Raw genomic sequence first — 18,389 nt, 5'->3', positions numbered from 1 at the left:
GGTGTTGGCCCAAAATAGAGCCCTTAAATCAACGAAAACGCCGTCGTTTTGGAATAATTTGAATTTTAATATAATATAAAAATTAATTAAATTTATTTTAAAACTAAATTTATTTAAAATATTTAAAAAATAAAATTTACAAAATTTACAAAATATTTACAAAATTTACAAAATTTACAAAAAAATTTAAAAATTTTACAAAAATTTTAGAAATTTACAAAAAATTTAAAAATTTATAAAAATTTCAGCCCTCAACCGCCTCCTTTTTATTTTATTTTTAAATTTTCTGTAAATTTTTTAAATTTTTTGTAATTTTTAAAAATTTTATATTTAAATATTTTAAATAAATTTAGTTTTCAATTTAATTTAATTAATTTTTATATTAATTTTTTACCATGTCAGCACTAAAACAACACCGTTTTGCACTCGCTTCGTCGGAAAATTGACACGTCGGGTTGGATTTTGGTCGGATTGGAACTCAAGTGATCTATTTTGCTTGATTTTGGCACTTAAGTATATCTTTCGTAAGTTATGATACTTAAGTGTCCATTTTCTGCTAAGGTATGGCATTCGAGGGATCCGGATGTCGATAAAAGTCTAGAGTGAGGGTGACTATAAGTTCAAAAGCAAGGTCTTAGGAAGCATGAAAGTCTCCAATTACCTTTGATAGACCGTCTCAACCAAACACTTGGACCATCAAAAGTTCTGCCATCAAAAGCTCGTGGTTCGATTCTTTGCCCAAAGACTTTACTGTTATTGTTATGCAGATCTATAGGACATTTCCCTAATCATCCAACATTTTACTTACTGATAACTGACAATGATTGTCGGTTTCTATGAGATCCTGCATGGTTCTCTACAATATGGTATAGATGCACATGAATTCCACTGTAACCCGAAAAAAGAATCTGCAGGATTGAGGATTTTTTTCAAGGTTGACAAACCTCAACAGCACTACGGGCATCAAAGATTTGTTTCTGGGCACAAGGATGGTCCATGTCACGGAAAGAAGGCATCCGCTCTGCCAGTTCATCCAGAGATGCTAGCATTGCTGCCTTCTTACTTCTGCTCAAGGTGTTGACAAATGATTGTCTCGTTATATCCTGCTGAAAAACAACCAGCCTCCTTACTTTGTTCATAGGCTAGGCACACACAATGGGAAATAAGTACAAAGAACAGTCTTAAAACCTTGACTTGCTTCAATATGCCATCAAGAGAAATAAGAGATGCTAATCTCGCATCTGCAGCAGCAGTGGAAGGATTGCGAATGGATGAACCACCACCTTCCAGTGTTAATAGGACCGCATCACTTCTCATTTGTTGCAAAATCTGATTTTGTTAGCAACATAAGGAGCAAAAAGAAAGAACTAAGTCAATCAAGTCAAAGCATGAAAGAATTAACTTTAATATGGATTTGACAACCACTAAGGTTGATAATATCATATATAATCAACATCATTTTAGGAATATGTGTATCATCAATGATTCGAGTAAGACTCACAGCAAATGCACAAGTTTTATATATATATATGTATGTATTTGCTTTTTTTTTTTTAATATCTATTTTAACTTATAAATGCATAATAGATGCACATATATAATTACACTGCCTAACTGTGACATCCCAGATTTTCAACCCCGTTTTCTACTGAATAAATCAGGCATTTCATTGACGCGCCTATAGGGCTATTCTTAAAGCTGATCACTCTCGAGATAACTGGACTATCTCGGGAAGCCATTAAGGATTTTAAGGCAAATAGACTTGAGAATTCGACTAGGAATTTGCTGCTCGACCGTGTTCAATTGTTGAGATCATTACGGCACAGACGTAAATTGATTATAGATCAGAGATAGGTCGGTTCGACAAAGATGTGTGGCTAATCGTGGGTGACACCATTAAATTGGAAAATTCTTATCGACTGGCACTAGATCGATTTCTCTATCGTTTTAGTACCCTGTGTTCGTATTTGGGTCATCGAGATTTTCACGACAACCAAGAGTCGCTAATGAGTCGAGTGGGTTCATTGTGGCTCGAAGAAAATCGACCACGAGCCATTTGCACTAAAAATGCCTGAAAGTTACTCGGTAGCTTAGGTCACGTTAAAAACACGCCAAATGGAAATTAACTGTGAATTTAAGTCCGATTTCAGAAATTGAAGTTTCCGTCATGTCACAATAAATTCTAGGAGTGTTGATTTAGTCTCGAAGATTTTTGACACTAGATATTTTTGGGAAAAAGTTGTCGCGGGTCATTCTTGTACAGAAAAAGCCAGTGATTTTTTTTTTTTGATAGCGAAATTGGGAAGCAAGATGGATATATGAGTGCGAAAAAATGTCCAGATAGTCGATGGATGACCAATTGATTTTATGGAGGCCAATTGAGATGGAATTGAAGTGGATCAAGCCACCAATTGAAGATAATTCTTGTAAAATTCGTAACTCTCCCTTCCCCTTAGCCAAATGGACCAAAAGTGAAGTCATGAGAGGTGTTGGTGTGGATCATTGGAGGCCAAGGGATTTTGCTTGGCCTAGGTTGATTCTTGGAGATATTTTGTGGAAAATATCAAGCCAATGGCCCACCCTATCTCTTATCTCTTCCCTCATCTCTATCCTTTCCATCTCTCTCACCTCTCCACCGTCCAAGACCCTCTCCTCTTCATTTTCGAAACCCTCAAGCCAGCAAGAAGACCGGTAGAAGGAGCTGCAGCCATCGCACGCCTCCACCCGCGCCACCACCGGTTTCTGCTCCAACTGACCTCTCGCCAAAAATCTGAGTAAACAATAAACTTTCCAAATGAACCAGCAAACGAGCCACCTATCATCGTGAAGAGGACATCTGGGCCATTCCAACGAGCCCAACCTCACCCCGAACAGAGCCGCCGGCCGTCCCATATGGCCGACGCAAGCCGTCGATCGCCGGTCTGTCGGTCCCCTGCCAGCTTGCACTGTTTCGTGATTTTCTTCGTTTTTCTTTTGTTCTGACCATTCCTTTGGCCATTCCATCAACCTACAAGACCCCCTTGACCCCTGGGAGCCATTGGTTGCCGACCACCCACTCGCCAGAACTTCGATTGGCCCGTTTTCGCCATTGAAGCCGCTGGTTTCCTCTTTGCAACCCACAAGCTAAGCCCACGGTTCAGCCCATTGGGATTCAGCCCAACTTCGGCCTAAGAATTCAGCTAAAGTCAGCCCAGTCTTGTGGCCACGAAGCAGCCCAAGCCCATCTTCAAGCAAGCCCAGCTCGCATTTGTTCAGCCCAACTTAAGTTTTGGATCGGGCCCATTCGAAGCCCAAGTTTCAGCCTATCTCCAAAGTTCAGCCCACAGGTTCAGCAAGCCTAGTTCTGAGCCCAAGCCCGCGAAGCAAGTCGGCCCAAGTTCGGCCCAAGCCCAGCTTTTTCTGTGGGCCTGCAAGGTTTGTAGGCTCGGCCCGAGTGTCCACTGACGCCGCCATAAATTTGTATTTCGGCCGCCGTCGCGTCGCTGTTGCGATGATCCGATATTCTTTTTGCTCAAGTGAGTTTTGCTCACTAATGCCTTCTTAGTTTGCTAATGATGCTTAAGGGTTGATTAGATTTAATTAAGTGCAATTAGGTGGTTAGATTGGTTTAGAACGATTAGATTAGTGACTTAATGATGCTTGTCAGGTGATTGATTAGTGTAATTAGCAAGTAAAGACGTACTTCTAATTATTGAATGCATCTCGGGATTTTTCCCGACCCGTTCTGGCGTCCAATTAGGCATTACGAGCCTAAATTAGATTTTTAGTATTAATTATTAATTTTTGAAATTAATTTAATTAATTAATTATTTTTCAGAAATAAGGCTAGGATAGCCGACGACCGAAAATTACGTGCTGATTGTCATAGTGCAATCCGTTTATTTATTGAGCTCTACGTTGCGTGAAATGAATTAATTGTGATATTTTTAGGAATTTATCATAAATTGATTAAAATTGAGTGAAATTGAATGATTGATTGGTAGATGGCTGAGTATGATTATTCAGCATTTATAATGCTTTGATGAGTTGTAAAGTGAAGAGAATCGTGGGATTGAATAGGGAATACTCTTGGCTAAGACCAATCAAGTACGAGGTATAGACATATGTGATTCGGTGATAAGGAAATCACTGGTGAAAATGTCGCCTTAAAGAATGCACGAGTGTTGTCTATTACCTGCATCAGTATAAACATACGTGGTTCGGTGATAAGGAAATTACTGGTGAAAACGGCACCTTAAACAACGCACGAGTGCTGTCTACTGTATGCATCATTATGGACATACGTGGTTCGGTGATTGAGGATATCACTGGTGAAAAGAGCGCCTTAAAGATTGCACGAGTGCTGTCCATTGTATACGTCACCTTGGCGAAAACGACGTTCGAGAGCATTGATGAAGCTTTATGACTAAATATACCATTGGAGGTTATATGGAGTGGGGTGAAATGACCTAGAAATGGTCCGACGGACATGTAATCGATTATGTCGATTGATCATTACTTGGATCTAATGTTGTGAATTGATTGATGGAATTGAAATGACCGAGGAAAGGTCATGTTGGCATGTAATCGACTAGGTCGATTGATTGAGATATCGATCTGTGATATGATTGCTTGGGTGCCTATTTGAACTGTGCTAATATGCAGGTGAAATCTAAGGCTAAGGTAAGTCCTCTGACCCATGAGTGTATAGGCAACCCGGACGGTGTATTGGTTTACTAATTGGGTCTTAGGGAGTAGAACTTGCTGAGACGTAGTCTTATCCCAGTTGTGGGACAATATTTCAGAACCCTGATGAGGAGCTTAAGGAGAAAGAACCCAAAGAGGAGTATCTGGAGGAGAACCCCGATGATGATCCCGAGTACGACCGGGATGAGGACTGAGATCACATCCTCTTTTGTGAACCCTGTTTATAGGTGGTTGAGTGTGAAACTAGACCTTGTTGATAGTATGATAAAATACTATGAGGTGTTTGTATAAAAGTTGGGTTGTGAATTTCAATGTGAAAAATATAGCCCTACTTTTCTATCACATTGCTTTATTGTCTAGGGATTATAATTGCTTCCGCATGTGCATATTAAAATGAAAAGGGTCGGCAATACGTTCTGGGACATCGCTATTTAATCGACTAGGTAAGGGATGGGCACGCGCTCGAGGATTAGGGCGTGACACTAATAGCCCGAATTATTTATTATTTCCAGTATACCAGTTAGAAATAATATTTGCTCAAGTTAACCGAATAACAGTTGGTAGATGGCCGAGTATACCAGTTGGATGCTTCAATGAGGAGTGTGATCAAGAGACACTAACTAGGAGGAGCCTGACATGATAGAAAAGATATACAACATTTAACACTTACATAAGCTTTAACACATGGTGAGGAAAGGATTTATATAGATGACCCCACTCAGTGGGATAAGGCTTGGTTTGTCGTCGTTGTCGTTGTATATTCCATTAGAAATGTCAATCAGTCCCTGTACAAAGAGAAAGGATGGAAGCTTTTATGTCCTATTGTTGCTTTCACTAGCACGCTCAAATAAAATGTTCCTAGTGTTTCAATGATTGAGAATACTCTCGAGGCAAAGCCACTCTGAAGTCTGGTGACCACTGACAATATGTCCATTAAGGAAAGTCACTCAATATCATGTAATAGAGATGAGTCAAAGTGCCACTGCCTCTAGTTTATGCATTTATCAAATAAACATCGTTTTAAGTCATTCTCCTATACTTTCCTAATTAAGCAATGAATCAACTTTGGCACACCTTTCTTTGGATGCAAAAACACATTTTGTTGGGTATTAACAAAAGTACCTTCAACATAATTGTCAAATCAAGGTATGTATCATTAATCAAAATCTTAAATTTATGAATCTAGGATCGAGAATTGAATCGAATTTAATCATAAGATTTGGTACAGTTCCGAAAAGTAGGTTATGTGTTAGGCATTTTTCAATTTTGTGAACCATGTTATAAAATATGAAATGAGTGAGATTTATGATCCATGACAAAGAAAACTGAAATTCAAGTACGTGTAGTGATCCTATGCATAAGAAGATAATTTTTGCATTGTTTAATTAACATAAGTATTACACTGTAAATTACAAATTTCTGTCATTTTATTTAGTCTTTTATTGTAAAGAAGCATATATTCAATTATTTTGTTACTATCAAAGTATAGCCTGCAGATTACAACAGGACAAGATTTTCCTTAGATTATAGGTAAACCTACACGAAAAAAGAAAAAAAAAAGGAATCACTTGAATTGTATATACATAGAGAATCGTAGATCCACAAGTGACAGATTCACTTGCGATACAGGAGATTAACAATTGACCTAACGGATATTGAATTGAATAGAACTGCATAATGCAAATTAACAGTCAACTAATTCCAATAACTATTTCAGACACCCATATTATTAGTTAAATGGACAACACCTTTCTCTTATCCCATCTCGACCATATTATCAGTTTCTTTGCCAACAACCAGTTTCATGTGATTTTTGGACAATGTTTGGTGAAGTAGAAATTGGCAATAGACCAATCTCCCTCCCTCGCTCCTCCCTCCCTGGCCAACAGCCAGTTTCATGTGGTTTTGGACAATTGACAATAGACCGATTTTCCTCCCTCCCTCGCCCCCCTCCATTGCCAACAGCCAATTTCATGTGATTTTTGGACAACGCTTGTCGAAGTAGAAATTGACAATGGACCAATCTCCCTCTCTCTTCCTCCCTCCCTTCCCGACAGCCAGTTTCATGTGATTTTGGACAACGTTTCTCGAAGTAGAAATTGACAATAGACTGATCTCCCTCCCTCCCTCCCTCCCTCTCTCCCTCCCTGTGATTTTTGGACAATGTTCGTTGAAGTAGAAATCGATGGTAGACCTCCCCCTCCCTCCCTCCCTCCCTCTCTCCCTCTGATTTTTGGACAATGTTCGTCAAAGTAGAAACTAACAAAAGACCTCTCTCTCTATCTCTCCCACTTTCTCCCTCCCTCCCCCTTTGCCAACAGCCAGTTTCATGTGATTTTTGGACAATGTTCGTCGAAGAAGAAATTGACAAAAGACTCTCTTTCCCCCACTTTCAATGTTTGTCGAAGTAGAAATTGACAAGAGACTCTCTCTCTCTCGTGCTCACGTGCGCCCAATAGCTGATTTCATGTCATTTTTCGACAATGTTTGTCCAACTAGAAATTGACAACCCTCTCACATCTAGCCAACAACTGGTTTCATGTCATTTTTCGACAATGTTTGTCCAACTAGAAATTGACAAAAGAAATGTTTATCATCCCTACCCCTCCCTCCCTCCCTGACTCCCTCCCTGTCACACCCCGATCCTCAGGCATGCACCCATCCCTTACCTTTGGTCGATTTAAAAGTGATATCCTAGGACGTATCGCCGACCCTTTTCATTTTAATATGCACATGCGGAAGCAATTATAATCCACAGACAATAAAACAATGTGATAGAAAAGTAGGGCCATATTTATCATATTGAAATTCATAACCAAACTTTTATACAACCACACTTCAAAGTATTTTACTATACTATTCACAAAGGTTTAGTCTCACACTCAACCACCTACAAACATGGTTCACAAAGAGGATGGGATCATAGTCCTCATCCAGGTCGTACTCGAATCATCATCGAGGTTCTCCTCCAAGTACTCCTCTTCGGGTTCTTTCTCCTCAGGCTCCTCATTAGGGTCTTGAAATGTTGTCCCACAACCGGGATGAGACTACGTCTCAGCAAGTTCTACCCCCTAAGACTCGATTAGTAAACCAATATGCTATCCGAGCTGCCTATGCACGCACGGGTCAGAGGACTTACCTTGGCCTCAGATTCCACCTGCTTATCAGCACAGTTCAATAGGCACCCAAGTAATCATATCACAGATCGATATCTCAATCAATCGACCTAGTCGATTTCATGTCAATCCGACCATTCCCCGGTCGTCTCCCTTATTCAGTCTCAAATCTTACTCACGGCTTCACGAGCACAGTTTGCCACATTTCTTAGCAACAAATTACGGTCCAAAGGACACGACCTATCTTTAGGTGGTGAATTACGGCCCAATGAGCACAACCTTTAATAGGTGGCGGATTACGGCCTTATCAGGCGCGACCCCTATCGGGTGGCAATTTACGGTCCAACGGGCGCGACCTCTGTGAGGTGGCAATTTAAGGCCCCATGGGCGTGACCTCTATCAGGTGGCAATTTACGGCTCAATGGGCGCGACCTCTATCGGGTGGCAGTTTACGGCCCAATAGGCGCGACCGACTCCAAATTCGGTGGCAAATCTCGGCCCAACTCGCATAGCCATACCTCGGCGGTTTCCGAGGTTCAACTCACAACCTCTCATAGTCGATTTCTAATTGAACACCAACACTAACCAATCTTGGGATAAATCCCCACATACTCATCAACTCACTCAATTTCCACAAATCGGTGCTCAAATAAATAAACAGATTTTGCACCACGACAATAATCACGAAATTTCGGGTCATCACTATCCCAGCCTAATTTCCGAAAAATAAATAAATAAATAAATAAATAAATAAATAATTTTGAAAATTAATAAATAAATACTAAAATCCAATTTAGGCCCATAATGCTTTTGATTGAAGCCCGAAACGGGTCGGGAAAAATCCCAAGATGCACTCAATAAATAATAGTACATCTCTACTTGCTAATTGCATAATTCAATTGTCTAACATGCATCACAATGATCTAATAATCACTAATCTACTCTAATCTAACCGCATAATTGCACTTAATTAAATCTAATCAACCCCAAGCATAATTAGCAAACTAAGAAAGCATTAGTGAGTAAAACTCACTTGATTTGCGAAGACTGGATCACCGCGACGACTACGCAAAGGTGGCCGAAAATCGGGTTTTCGGCGACGTCGACGAACACTCGGACCGAGCCTAGAACGGGCCCAACAAATCTCAACCCAAATCTGAGATTTGCTTTTGAATTGGGCTGGGCCTCGCTAGACTGAACAGGCCTTGAATGGGCTGTCTTCGCAGGCTTTTGATGATGGGCTGCTGAAAACAATTGCGAACCGGGCTGAAATAATCTGAATTTCACTTGGGCTGCTGCTGTGGATGGGCTGAGATTCACGGCTGGACTTGCTTGGGCTGCTGGAAATTCACATGGGCTTCAAGTCTGGGCTGTAGCAGATTGCTCGACTGAGCTGCTTCCTCGAGGGTGGACTGGCGGGGCGGCCTTGCGTGCAGATGGAAGCTCGGTGGTTGCGGGCAGCTGGAGGAGAGATCGTGGACGAAGGGAGCAGCTTGTTGGGTCTTCGACATTTGCTGGAACGTGGGCGGCTCGGTTGACTATGAAGACGCATGGGCGGCCAAAATTTCACTGAAGCCGAAGTGAAGCAGCTGCTGGGTTTGCTGGCCGAAGATCGAGCAGTGAAGACGGGCGCGGGCAGCTTCAACGTGGCAGATGGGTCAACGGTGGAGAAGAGAATCGGTGGAGTGGCTTCGTGGCAGCAAATGGGGCAGGAGATGAAGCTGTGTCGTTGCTGCAGTGGTTCGTGCGGAGCAAGGTCAGAGGCGGAAGCAGTCAACTGCTTCGGTGGAATCGTGCGGACGTGGACATGCTGGTAGCGGCAAAATGAAGTGGAGTTGCAGTGTTTTGTCGCTGCTGAGTGGGAGATCGTGGCAAGGAGTCAACACCGTCTTCAATTGTTGACTGCGGAGGGCTGAATCATGGGCAGTTGGCAGCTCGGTGGAGAAATTTCGGTGGTGGATGTAGGCGAGATGATGGGCAGCTTCGGTTGCAGAGAAAATGAAAGTAGAACAAGAGAAATGTGAAGAAGACGGGGCGAAGGAGGCGTGATCAAGAAGCTGCCGTAGGGGAGGAGATAAGTCAAGAAAAAATATCCAATTCCTCATCATAGCTTAGGCCAAAAGTCCACGTATACATCCCTTGCATTGATGGCATGTCCCCACCTTTTAATACTTTCCACCCAAATTTTCCACTAAAATACCCAAATTGAAGCCCTTCCCATGAATCCGAATTTCATAATTTAGCCCTTCATTTTTTACTCATTCCCCAAATTGATGTCCGATTTCGATAATGAAAATCCGCACAATTTTCTACTAGTCCCCGACACTCAAAGGCTTGACTTGGAAGTCCAAGTTTCCTTTAATTTGGCCCGTATGAATTTCCACTAATTTTCCGCAACTTCCGAATTAAATTTCCGTAAAATTTTCGAAATCTCTGAAAATTATTCGGAGGATGAGTTGACGTTCCTAAAATAGATTGTGACACGACGGAAATTTCAATTTCTGAAATCGGACTTGAATTAGCGGTTAATTTCCATTCGGCGCGTTTTTAGCGTGACCTAGACTATTTGGTAGTTTTCAGAACTTTTTAGTGCAAATAACCCGTGGTCGATTTTCTTCGAGCCACAATGAACCCACTCGAGACATTGGTGACTCTCGATTATCGTAGAAATCTCGAGAATTCATATACGGACACAGGGTACAAAACGATAGAGAATTCAGTTTAGTGTCGGCAGACGGGAATTTTCTAATTTAGTGGTGTCACCCACGATTAGCCACACATCTCTGTCGAACCAACCTATCTCTGATCTCTAATTAATTTATGTCTGTGCCGTAATGATCTCGGCCCAGATGAACACGGTCGAGCAGCCGATTCCCCGATCGAATTCTCAAGTCTATTCGCCCTTAAAATCCTTAATGGTTTAGGATAGTCTAGTTATCTCGAGAAGTGATCACTCAGAACAAGACATGACGCGTCGATGAAAAAGCCCATTTATTAAATAGAAAAAGGGTTGAAAAATCTGGGATGTCACACTCCCTCCCTCTCTCTCCTCGCCCCCCCAACCCCCCAAAACACTTAGCAAACGAGCACTGTGTCAAATTTACTTTTCCTCACCTAGGTCTCAGCTCTCTCTCTCTCCCTCCCTCCCTCCCCTCCCCCTCCCCCTCCCCTCTCCGTCTCCGTCTCCGTCTCTCTTTCCCTCCGTCTCCCTTTCCCTCTCTCTCTCTCTCTCTCTCTCTCTCTCTCCTCACCACCCCCCAACACACAGCGACGAGCACTATGTCAAATTTGCTTTTCCTCATCTAGGTCTCAATTACTAAAGTCCAACCAAAAAGCTCCTTTGATTGCATTAATCCTATTATCTTCACTAACAAGAAGAGGGCCTGAGTCACACTCTGCATCGCAGCTTTGCCCCTTTCCCATCACATAACTTTCTCGGTAAGGAAAGATAAAGATCCACCAACAAGAGCAGAGGAGATCAGCTAATAAAACCATCATCCTCTCTTTCTATCCCCCCCCTCCTAACCCTCCACCCCTTCTTCTCTCCCTCCCTCTCTCAGGATTTTCTTGTTTGAGGTCCATCTATGGGCCCTTTCAGTACCATTTTTTCCCTCTCTTATTTTGTTCATCTTTCCTTGATCTTAAGATAACGAAGAACTGAAGATCAAACATGTTACATATGCAACAGTTTCTACCAAAATAATCTATTCCGATTGGTTTTTTTTAACCTTTCTTGGGTGGAGGAAGCCAATGTTCTTCATCTTATGCACTGAAGAAACACAAAACAGGAGGAAACATCATTTTGTAGATGGAAATAGGAACATGACAGCATGTAGACTAGAAAGCGACAGAAAAAGAGAGGTGTGGCAATTTAAGGCTTGGGAAAATTGTATCTGAAAGGTATTTTAGGTGTTAAGCGAAAGAAAATGTGCATTTGCAGCCAGAAAAGGGGGAGGAAATAGCCCCATCAATTAAGCAATCATAAACATCACTTAATTCTTTCAATAATCAGCTCAATTAGATAAAAATTCATGCAAATCCAACTGCTCTATTCACAATTAATGGTATGCAATATTATGAATCCAAAGTGTACTCTAAAATCGGCAAATTTTCAGTTTGTGCATTGAGAAGTTCTTATACTAGTGCACCAATATGGCATAACTTCATACTTGACCATGGAAAGACCCGAAATTTCCAAGCATCGGAAATACATACATACATATGTATATATACAAATATATATGTAAGTATGTCACTTTTTAATATTAACTGCTATTTAAGAGTTCATATATCCATCTATAATCATGTTAAATTTGAATAAATAGGCCCCAAGTAGCGGTAAATATGGAAGAGAGGAGTACCTTTCTTCTCTAATGATCAACAGATTCAAGAGCTGAACGAAGCTTTGCTACATGTGCCAAGTCTTCTGCCTCTTCTGTTCCCAGGGTTCCAGCAATATCCTGATGTAAGCCATGGAAATTAGCATCATCTTAAAAACAGAGACACTAGGTTATTGGTTGAAGTATAAGTTCCGTTAGACGACCCAGACATGGTGAGTTTTGTTCTTTCCTGGATTCGTCTACTCTCCTTATAAAGCAACAGGTCATTTGTTTAAATTTCATATCCTTCAAGGGTTGCTTGCCTCACAAAGGCACCCCATGATGGCATCCGTGATGCTAGCAATTTGCGCATCTAAACATAAGTAATGTTTTTCTGGAGCTACAACACATGCATAATGAACGGGTAATAATGAAAAACACACAACCGCCCATCAAGGGTCAATCCCTAAAATCGCCAGATATTTGCACTCATTTGTTCAAAATTATGCAATTATGCTGCAGCGACATGTTTGATGCATCCAATTGATGAAGTCTACCATTGATCAAAACCTACCTTCAGGTGCTGTAATTGAGAAGTATAAACTCTCTTGGTATACTCTGATAGAAGCTGACCGAGAGCATCTGTGTTGGGAGGCACAGCAGTGCCAAGTCCAGCCATCCAACCATCCATAATGACAGTGGAGAGAAGTTCTAACTGACCAGCTGTTCCTCCCATTGCATCATCTCCAGTCAAAGAGAGGAACTCGAAGTTCTCTGCAAGCCAGATCTAATCTGCCGCTGCAGCTCCCCAGCTGGTGTATGCACAAAGAGGGCAGCAAGGACTTATTTCCAATAGAAAAGCTTTTAGCCTCTTCCGTTATTGCTCTGAGTTTTCCTCCGGTGACATGTTGCCTCCAAGTTTCCTAAAAAAGATGTTATAGCATTTGGTAAAAGAGGGAAAGGTTGAAATACTGAGAAAATATGAGCAAGAAGCTCATGATATAAATTAAAATGGGGCTAGACTAAAGATGCCCTTCAACGTAGTTCTGTTGTTTACATCAATTTCTATTTGGTTTTAAATTGGTGGCAGGTGTATCTTTCATGTCTTTCAAAAGATTAGCAACACTAGAAGAACAGCACGAACCTGATCGATACCTCGATGCTTTTAAGACTACTGAAGAAAACTTACTTTTTCTCAGGCTTTATGTTGACTCCGAAGCCCTGGATCTGCTCGTCAACACACCGTACAGGTGATCTCCCAGGGCTGTTACCTCGGCTAGAGCTTCTACTCCGTCCAGAATTTGCTTTTTCTAAGAAGCAATCAACAGGCAAAACCTACAGCTGAAAGAGTGACAACAAACACCAGGGGTAAAATGAAATGTTTAGTCAGATACATAAAAATCCAAATAACATGCATATCATTAAATGCTGACAGCCTAACTTGAAGCCTAAAGGAGATATCCGAAATTGTTACCTTGATAGACTGCAGCTCTGGTGATCTAGCAAGCAAAGACCGAATATACAATATCCCGACACGTGAGACGAGCATGGTATCCATAACTCTCTTCGGTTCCATTTTATGAATAAATGTAAAACCAGCATCTCTAATTTCTGCAAGAATCTCATGCTCTCTGGAAGCACCTGCCTTGATGACAGCGGCCAAAACCTGCACTATGATAATATTGGCAATTAACTATGATATATTTTAAGAAGTTCACCATTATCAACAGAAATAACAAAATTATGCCAAATGGAGTAAATACTAAATTAGACTAATAACATGCCATAAATGACCGCAGTATTTTTCTATTTTTGAAACATCCATTCACCAGCATGCTGTAATTCTTTCTAAAATAGGAAAAAAATTATCACATAGGCCCAATTATGTGGAGATCAGAAATTGCATATTCATGAAACATACTGTACTTGCAATTACTTCTTTTTAGCTCTTGCTCGTGCTTCTGTTTCTAGCACTTGAACGTTGAGTTTTCTTTGACATTGAACATGTCAAATGTTTAAAGACAAAATTAGCATGTAGATTCATTAGAAGTCATGTAGAATCATTTCAAAATTACAAAAACGAACTGTTCAGAAGAGAAAACCAAAAGCTGCTTTTGGTCTTTCACAAAATGAATGAAACACACCCAATGAGAAGTGCAAATGAACAATTTTGAGATAAAAATTACAAGACGAAGTAACAAACTATCGCCAATCACTATTGTTCTTTACCAAAGACAAAGCACACCGATTGATAGCGATTCGATCATGAAACTACTACCCACAAAAGATAAAACTTTATACATGTTGAATGACAAACCAGTGATGAAACATTCATCAGATTTTTTTCTTTTCCACTTAATGAACACCCTCATTATTTTTCAAAGGCATGTGAATATCATTATGTGAGCATACCAACATCAAGAGTTTGTTTGCTCCATCAGAAATGGCAGCAAGACTGTCATACTGATCCGAATCGAAGTCATTCAATGCTGGAGTCAGGTATTCTCCCACTGGTGTAGTTTTAACTTCTCAGAACTTGCTTTGACCTAAGCAACCGAACCGGCAGACTTTTCAGCACTTAATGGCGAAGAAACAATATCCAGAGTACGTCCAACATTGTCGTTACTTGTCTTGGAAAACCGACAATGGAAGAATGGACAACGTGAAACATGGTGTAGGCTAGAATCACAAAAAAGCAAGTTTCATCTCAGAAACGTACCGAGATGGCATGTTTGCAGTTCCTTTTGATAATGGACTTTATTATCTAAAAAGAATAACAAGCATGTCAGAAATCCGAGAAAGTAATCTTACCAGAAGAAAGAAGTAAATTGAAGAGCACCTTGCATAATCACCCAAAAATATAAAAAAACTTGGTCAATGGAGTAGAAGCTGAGATAGCTAGTATAAGCACCTAGAAGTGGGTGAATAGGTGAAAAAAAATTTCTCGAGATAAGAGAGCAATACTAAGCAGACAATAGAACTCCTTTGGTTAACAAAACGAATTATGATCAAAGTAAAGAAGAGAGTAGGGAAGAGAAAATTGAACACAAGATTTATAGTGGTTCGGCTATTCCAAGCCTCACATCCACTCTTCATGCATCGACAGCCCCACCGGCTGGATTTCACTATGAACAAAAGAGATGTTACAGCAAAGCTCTCCTTCATTCCACAATGTAGATATTCTACCACACTTCCTCAAGATTTCTCACGAATATAGACTCTTTTTGCGTACAAGATTTCGCTCAAAAATGAATTGACTAAGAACAAGGAGCAAGACTTTGGAATTCTTCTATCGCACACTCACTTGAACAATTGGAACGTCTTCCTTATATACTCCTTTATGTCATCATACCCGTTGGCACTTACCAAAGGAATTCCTCCAATCTACCCGTTGGACGTAATTAATTAGGAAGATCATTTGAGCTATTAAAGGAACATGTCGATAGCCCATCAATCATGCTCGCCCATACAATCGGGATCTCGGTTTCCATAAGTAGAACCTTCCAAGTATATTTCGTCAATCATTGAATCCTTAATCAATCTTGATTCGAATAAAGGATTCCGTTATGTCATATCCGGCCAAGAGATCTTCTCCAGCCGATAAGGTCAAATCCTTAATGAAGCACCCGTTACCGATAGCCCTTTTTCGACGGATTAGAAACCTGGCCAATGAGAATAGACTTTGAGTCTTGAGTCTAGCAGTCCGGAGGTCTTCTATTTTAAATAGTAGAGTTTGCAAATCTTCAAACTAGACTGATGGAAACGTTTTGTCGGCTTCAAAATACTCCAGGAAGATTTCTTCAACAATCTCTCCATTTTTTATGGTGACAAAACTTTCATGCAGATTTGGATAACTTTGACCTGCAAAACATTACTCAAGTAAAAATGGATATCTCATAAAGATAAATGGTTGAATGATAACACTAGAATATGCAACCACATAAAATAGGTTAGTCTTTCATGTAAGTAAAGCCATTCATAAGATATCAAAAGTACTTAATATAAGCAGTCAAATCCAAATCCCAAATTCAGTCCACAGCCAGACACAAAAGTCAAGTCAAACATCAAAACAATCCAAAAGTTCAAAAAGTTTAAGATTCAAAGTTTTCAAATCTCGCATCTCTCCCCCTTTTTGTTATAAAAAAAAAGAATGAGATGGAAATAGAATAGAGTCAAGATGGCTTGGGAACACGAACAAGCTGGAAATCTCCCATTGATTGGACGATGCCTTCCAGCTTTTTTAATTCTTCATTCAGTTGAGCTACATCTTCACCCTTAGCATTTGCTTGAATCAAGAGCAAGGGGTTGGATCTCGATCATTCAAAGAAATCGAAGAAGCTTGACATGCATTCCCGCAAACTCCGAACTTCGCATCCGAGCATATATCGACTCCCGCATTTCCAAGAGAACATCAAGAATTCTGCGAAAATCTCGCTGAATTATGGGTCCGCGCACCGGCTTTCGCACAATCGATGGAGCAAAGGCGGACGATGGCAAATCAAAGATAGTTACGCAGATTGGGCAATGAAACATCATGTCCCTCCTCAGGAAATTGAGAGGTATAGATGTCCTCTGATCCGCCGGGAGAGCGATCGACTCCTTCACTGGTAGCAGGATATGAGGACATTCCTCTTCTCACGGTCTCCTCGTTTCCATGTCTCGTGTGGAGAAGAGTGTTCCTCATGCCTCCTTCCTCTTGATCTCTTTTCTCTTCTTCTTCTTTTTAATTCTTTTCCTCCTCAAAGATCTCTTTCTTCTTCTTCTCTCTCCTTTGCTTCTTTTCTCTCTCGTCTTCCAAATCTTCTCTTTCTCTAGTCCTCTGTTTTGAGTCTTCTCTTGTCGTTCCATTGATTCTGGAACAAAACGACTCAGATTCCTCAATGCCATAACAAAAATGGTGATGTCTTCCTCATCATCTTCATCCTCAACGATGAGAGCTCTTCTTTTCTTGGATGGAGCAACCATGGGCTCATTCCCTTTTCTTTTTGCAGCCGAAGAGGTTTGATGAGTTTTGATAGGGGTTTTCTCCATGAATTTCTCCAACGCCTTGTTGAGTTCATTCAGACGCATTTTAGACACCATTTTCAGTCCTACCACCATTTGATCACAAGATCGAGTACGAGAATTCGTGAGGCCGAACATTCAAATGTCCGAATAACTTTGTCACAAGACTTGGATAAGGAAGTTGACCTTTGTCCTTCACCACTGCTCTATACATGTGGAACATAATAGTGTGAGGAAGAGAAAACTTTTTCCCAAAGATTGATAGCATACATCGCCTTTGCCTCTCGAGTTTGAAACATCGTCTTGAAGTAGATTTTGGTCCGAGGCAATTAATGACAATCGTGTGAAGCAGAATGTTAAATGCACTCATCCTCGAGTAGGAAATCTTTTCCTCTTTGTCTTTCTATCCTTAACAAGTTACAACATAGCACGAGCAATAGAGACATTGATAGGTTGATATCTCCCTCTCTCAACCCCAATGACATCAGCCAACATATCTACATCCACCACATAGTCCTGATCTCAGACACTAAAAGAGAATCAATTTGCATCCAAGAAACTGAGGTTCGAATAGAAATATGCAGTGAGTTCAGCATAGGCTTCTGTAGAATTAGAACAAAACTGCTCAAGTTGAAGAAGACTGAATTTTTCCCTCAAATTGACATTCACAGCATCAAGGAAATTAAAATCCACACTTCTAGGGTTTATCACCCCATGCTTCAACAACTTAGAGTATAAAAGCTTTTGTTCCTCCGATCGAAACAAGTCGGTCCGTTGTCCCCGAATTTTTGCCGCAACACCCATTCTCGGTGGAAACTGATTGTACATCTTATCATCATTATTCCCATCTGGCTGATTCAACCCTCCAACACGCGGATCACTTGGGATATTAGCAAGGGTTTCTTCTGCCAACCCCGCAGGGGCAATTCCCAAACGCTCCATATTTCGTAAAAAGATGTACTCATTTCCATACCATTTGTCCTTAATAAACTCATCGATGTAGTTCAATGGAGTACGGTCTTCTTTAAAGCACGATAAAGCTTATAAATAAAAGAGGACTTTCGAATTCTTATAGTTTCTGCGCCTTCGATGATTTCTTCATTTTCTCGATGAGCAACATCCTGTGGACTAGATGGAGGAGAATGACACTGCTGAGAATATTGTGGGCTCTGCTGCTGATTGGGAGACTTTTTCTTCCTCAGTGTGAGATCAAAGTGCGTAGGCCCTCACGCATTTGCGGTCCCCTACTTGCAATCCCGAAGAC

General features: G+C 40.7%; 2 protein-coding genes across 3 annotated transcripts; both read right to left on the bottom strand.

The window, feature by feature from the left end:
• Window positions 1-734: 734 nt before the first annotated feature.
• LOC104420263 (kinesin-like protein KIN-14B) lies at window positions 735-12,886 on the bottom strand. Of its 2 annotated transcripts, XR_005546521.1 has the most exons (4): window positions 12,696-12,833; window positions 12,164-12,262; window positions 1,189-1,329; window positions 735-1,103 (listed from the first exon to the last, which is right to left on the bottom strand). XR_005546521.1 is itself a non-coding variant. In XM_039301732.1 (2 exons), exons 1-2 carry the CDS (start codon window positions 12,855-12,857, stop codon window positions 12,173-12,175), a joined length of 252 nt encoding a protein of 83 aa, XP_039157666.1. In that variant the 5' UTR covers window positions 12,858-12,886; the 3' UTR covers window positions 12,157-12,172. The 2 variants fall into 2 exon arrangements, 1 of the variants encoding a protein (XP_039157666.1); XM_039301732.1 differs by lacking the exons at window positions 735-1,103; window positions 1,189-1,329 and having other exon boundaries at window positions 12,157-12,262; window positions 12,696-12,886.
• A 395-nt stretch (window positions 12,887-13,281) lies between these two features.
• Window positions 13,282-14,623, bottom strand: LOC120286275 (kinesin-like protein KIN-14A). Its single transcript, XM_039301731.1, has 3 exons — window positions 14,534-14,623; window positions 13,596-13,787; window positions 13,282-13,456 (listed from the first exon to the last, which is right to left on the bottom strand). The coding sequence occupies exons 1-3, from the start codon at window positions 14,537-14,539 to the stop codon at window positions 13,307-13,309; spliced, it is 348 nt and encodes a 115-aa protein (XP_039157665.1). The 5' UTR covers window positions 14,540-14,623; the 3' UTR covers window positions 13,282-13,306.
• Window positions 14,624-18,389: the final 3,766 nt, after the last annotated feature.

Source organism: Eucalyptus grandis, chromosome 9, assembly GCF_016545825.1.
Source record: "Eucalyptus grandis isolate ANBG69807.140 chromosome 9, ASM1654582v1, whole genome shotgun sequence".
Taxonomy (NCBI): Eukaryota; Viridiplantae; Streptophyta; class Magnoliopsida; order Myrtales; family Myrtaceae; genus Eucalyptus; species Eucalyptus grandis.
The sequence above is the reverse complement of the archived record's forward strand: the minus strand, read 5'-3'. Positions and strand labels throughout refer to the sequence as shown.